The 4671-nt window shown below is 54.3% G+C and overlaps 1 protein-coding gene across 1 annotated transcript in view; it reads right to left on the bottom strand.

The window, feature by feature from the left end:
* Positions 1–2569: 2569 nt before the first annotated feature.
* Positions 2570–4671, bottom strand: part of ITIH1 (inter-alpha-trypsin inhibitor heavy chain 1) — a 13685-nt gene continuing 11583 nt past the window's right edge. The window contains exons 20-22 of the mRNA XM_005866311.2: positions 3694–3866; positions 2996–3107; positions 2570–2839 (exon numbers count right to left, since the gene is read on the bottom strand). Coding sequence (XP_005866373.1) covers positions 2710–2839; positions 2996–3107; positions 3694–3866 — 415 coding nt within the window. The 3' untranslated portion in view covers positions 2570–2709. The remainder of the gene's footprint in view (positions 2840–2995; positions 3108–3693; positions 3867–4671) is intronic.

Raw genomic sequence — 4671 nt, 5'->3', positions numbered from 1 at the left:
TGCGAGGCTGTGATGGCCCCTGCGAGGCTCCGATGGCCCCTGCGAGGCTGCAACGGCCCCTGGGAAGCCGGCGGAACCGCGCAAGCCGCCCAGACAGCTTCGTTGATGGCCCGCGAACCAGCTCGAAGCCCCATGCACAACTATCACCCGAAGGGCGAGAGGGGCGAGAGCAGCTGTAGTGTTGCTTTCTCCTCAGTTTTGGTAGCGTAATCCTCATTTTAAACATAAGAGGGACACATTATTTTAAAAAGCCGTAATGTGGCTCTGTACCCTGTCTGAGTAGAGCGTGAACAAGTCGTGAGAGACCCTTCCAAGCACAGGGACACGTTGCGGGTGGAAATAGCTACAATTTCCATGTGTATGACCTTTGACCCAGCGACAAAAATCGTACACCTATAGATGAGGACAGTGGGGGGGTAAGGGCAGAGGGTGGGGTGGGAACTGGGTGGAGGGGAGCTATGGGGGGGAAAAGGGTGAACAACTGTAATAATCTGAACAATAAAGATTTGTTTTAAAAAAATAAATAAAAAATTTTTAAAAGCCTAAAAAAAAAAAGAGAGAGAGAGAGAGAGTCATTTCCCAACAGTGTCCAGTGAGGCTGGAGGGCTGGCCTCCAGGACAACGGAAGCTTTGGAGGCAGCGTCTGGCCCCTCCTCGTGGGGAACGAGACTCCTGGGCCACACCAGGGCCCTACCAGCCCCTGCACCTTCCCAAGTGGCAGCTATGAGCAAAGTGAGCCAGTAACCCTCCCACTCAGCCACTCTCCCTGTTTTTGTTTTTTCTTTAATATATTTTTATTGATTTCAGAGAGGAAGGGAGGGGGAAAGAGAGATAGAAATATCAATGATAAGCGAGAGAATCATTGATTGACTGCCTCCTGCATGCTCCCTACTGGAGATCAAGCCTGCAACCCAGGCATGTGCCCTGACCAGGAATCGAACCGTGACCTCCTGAATCATAGATTGAGGCTCAACCACTGAGACACACTGGCCGGGCCCACTCAGCCACTCTTAATGGAGTTGACAAGGATGCCTGGGATCAGGGCAGCTAATTTATGGATTGTACCGTGGCCTTGGCTGATAGTTCTGCCCCTGACTGTGATATGTGCAGAGAGAGTTGACTGCTAGGAACAGAGAAACAGAGGGAGAAACCACCTCATCCCCAAATGCTTCGGGTTGTGTGGGAGGGACAACTTGAAATAGCAATCTGAGTTTGCTCAGGAGGCTTCTGAGGGACAGCTGGGGACTTGGAGGGACCTACGGTCATCATGCAGAATGTAGGCTTAGACAGAACCTAAGAGACCCTCAGGCTCAGCCATTTCCTTGCTACAGGAGGGGAAATGAGGCCCCAATGGGGCAGAGCCTTGCTCAGAGTGACCCCCAGCTGGCAGCCCACATCTCTCCCTGGAGAAGCCCGGGAGACTCCAGACAACAGATTGGTGTCTGGAACTCCATTGGCCGCCCGCAGCCTGGGGTGGAGGGCCCTGTGTTCCCTGGGCCGGGAGCAGCCATGGAGCTCAGCGTTTGTGTTGTTGATGTGGGCCCTTGTGGGCCTCACTGGGAGTGGGAACTGAACGGAGAAAAGGCAGAAAGCCTTTGGAAAGGAGCGAGTGGGGGCCTGTCCACTTCCACCTGAAGGGCCGGCAGCATCCTGAAGTACAGGTTCACCTCATTCCCTGCCCCTGCACCCTTTGACATTGGACTTTAACTGGGCCCAAGGCAAAGCCATGGGAAGGAAGGGACCCTGGTGGAATAGTCCAGGAATCAGTGTGAGGAGCCAGAGAGCTGCTGCTCCTGGCCCCTGAAATCACAGCTTGTGAGCAGTGGCCGCCTCTGCCTTTGGGAAATATTATCTCGCTGTCAGAGGTTGCATGCCCCCCCACTAGGTAAGGAGCGATGGTGGGGGCAGGAACTGTCTCCTGAGACCCTGAGTCCAGGGGGTCAGCCTCCAGCTACTGGTAGCACTACTTTCATTCTTCTTTCATACATTCATTTTAAGTGATGCTTTGGAACTTCTAGAATCATATCCCACAAGGCTTTGGCTACCAGTTGCCCATGGGACTGGAGTATTGATATGGGAGTAGTAAAGCTCTCAGATGCTGACGCCAGACAGCACGGGTTCAAATCCCAGCTCTGCCACTTAGAAGAAGAGTGATTTTGGACAAATTACCTAACCTCAGTTTCCTTAGCTATCAAGGGGCCTGATAAAAGTCTCCCCTAGTGCTGCTGGGAGCATGCATTGAGTTCATTCAGCAAAGGCACTTAGAACAGTGCCTGGCTACAGGAAGCACTGAGTCAGGAGTGGCTGTGGCTGGTCATTCCTGTACATGCTGCCAGAGTGTCATTTGGTCCCTGAACCTGTGGGAGGAGCTGTGGGGTACTCTCAGGGCATTCAGAGGGCAGAGGGCAGAGGGCAGGGGGCAGGGGGCAGGGGAAAACAGGATGGGGTGCTGGCAAATTGATGGGGGTGACCTCCCAGCCTCCAGTTCTGCTGTGACCCCCAAGCCCTTCTGAGAGGCAGCATCTTGAATTGCCTCCCTGCCATTCTCCCTTCCAAAGAGCAGCCAGCCTGGAAGGGGCATAGTCTACCTTTAATGGAAGTCATGGATGCTTTGACAAAGGGGACCCCCTTGAAGAGGGAGGCGTGGCCTGGGCAACAGGTCAGGATGCTATCCTCCTCCAGGGCAGGGCAGGTGTGCTGGCTGGGGGCTCAGAAGATAGCGGGGACGATGTAGTCAGTGTGAACACCATCGATCAGTCCGGCCCCATTGTTGTGGACGAACCAGCAGGTCACCTGGGCCCCATGCCGGGGGTCCCTGCTGTAGTCTCTTTTCAAGCCCCTGGGGAGAGACAAGGCGGCTGGGGTCACCTTTAGGATCCAGCAGGGCTACACCTCCCAGGAAGCTCACCCCCTTCCCATGTGACACCAGGAGGAAGGCTTGGACCAATAATGGGCAACGCCAAGGGCAGAGAGGCTAGGAGAGCAGCCCACCCACCTGGTGACGGTAAGTCGTTGGTTCTTCACCACCATTGTGGCGTCTGTCTTTGTGGGGTCAGAGCCTGGGTGCAGGTCGAACACTTTATAATCAAAGGGGTGAAAGAATTGTCCTGGAAAGGCACATTGGAGGCAGCAGTTACTGGCAGGGAGCTTTGTTCATGCCTTGCACTTAGTAGGTGCTCACTGGAGGTTTAAGGGTTGTTTGAATCTTTTCAAGAGCTTGACTGTTTCTCAAAGCCACTCACTTAGTTCACCTGCTATAGAGAAGCAGCTGTATTGTCAGCTGGTCACAGCTCCTGTCTTTTTGGACTAATTCCAAAGGAATCTGGCTGGGAGAGAGGTTTGGTGGGTAGGTGCCCCCACAGAATACTTCCTGCAGGAAGGCCACAAGGAGAAGCACTGTGGCTGATGACCATCCCACCCAGGGGGCTCTGGGCCCACTGGACCTTTCTCTTTGCTAATGGGGCCTCTGTCCCTTTGCTCCCAGGCCTCCTTACACTTCAGTTTCACTGTGCGTTTGTTTGATCACAGCCTTTTTGAGGGTCAAGACCCTCACCAGGACAAGCCCTCTTTGGATCTCTGAGCCTTGGCATTCACATTGGAGGTGACCCTGACCGGATGCCCAACTGCAGAGCTGACCAGTCCACTGGCTTTAACGCCCCACCCCCACAGCTCTGCCCGCCTGGTGAGTCATACCCAGCAGCCCGTGTGTCCGCGCCGACATCCGGTGACTATCTAGCACGTAGAAGCCCAGGAAGTCCTGGTGGATGGCACTCCCCTTCCACACCCGGTGCAAGACCACCTCAAAGGTGCCTCCGTCCTCCACAGACACCACCAGGTTCCTCTTCCTGTTGATGGTCATCATCACCCTGCAGGGGCAGGTGGCCATGGGGACATAGGTAGCTGCACTGCATCTCTCTCCATTTAGCCACCTTGTCCTCTGGGATCCAGCTCTTATGATCGTCCCCCCCACCCCCACCCACTCTCACTCCCAGATGATTGGGTGTTGCCTGCTCTATGCTTCTTCCCACATGTTGCTATTAAATATAGGGCCCTTGCAATGTGCTAGGACCTGTGCCTAGCCTTCCAAGCAAACTGCATCATTCAGTTCTCATTCTGATCCTATGAGGCTCAGAGAGGTTAAGTAACTTGCCCAAGGTCACATAGCTATAAGCAGCAGAGCCAGGACCTGGACTCCAGCCTGTCTAATGTCAGAGTCTGTGTTCTTTGACTCCCACGTATCACCTCTTCCTATAGTTCTGCTGCCCAGCATTGGGCTCTTGCTCAGAGGGGTTTATTGAATGAATGAAGGTGTGAATGAAGGAAAAACACGAGGTAAGGAATACTAAGCAGGTGCTGAAAGAGAACTCTAAGGTTCAATAGAGGAAGAGACTAGGAGGGCTCCTGGGAAGAGGTGGTCAGCGTTGTTTGGTGGAGATGGGGTGGGCTAGGGTGCCAGGGAGCATTGGCATCCAGGCAGCTGGTCCAGAACACATGTCCAGAGATTAAGGGAAATGGAGGGTCCTACACATCTGCACAGCCCACACGGAGGCCACATGAAGGTCATTCACTGACATGGCTCAGGGGACAAGGGCCCAGCAGGCTCTCGCAGCAGAGCTGGCTCTGGGACCTCTGACTTGTCTACCTCCGCCCCCCTCCCCCGCCTTCTCCACT

This window comes from Myotis brandtii, unplaced genomic scaffold (assembly GCF_000412655.1).
Source record: "Myotis brandtii unplaced genomic scaffold, ASM41265v1 scaffold2287, whole genome shotgun sequence".
In the NCBI taxonomy this organism is placed as follows: Eukaryota; Metazoa; Chordata; class Mammalia; order Chiroptera; family Vespertilionidae; genus Myotis; species Myotis brandtii.
The sequence above is the reverse complement of the archived record's forward strand: the minus strand, read 5'-3'. Positions and strand labels throughout refer to the sequence as shown.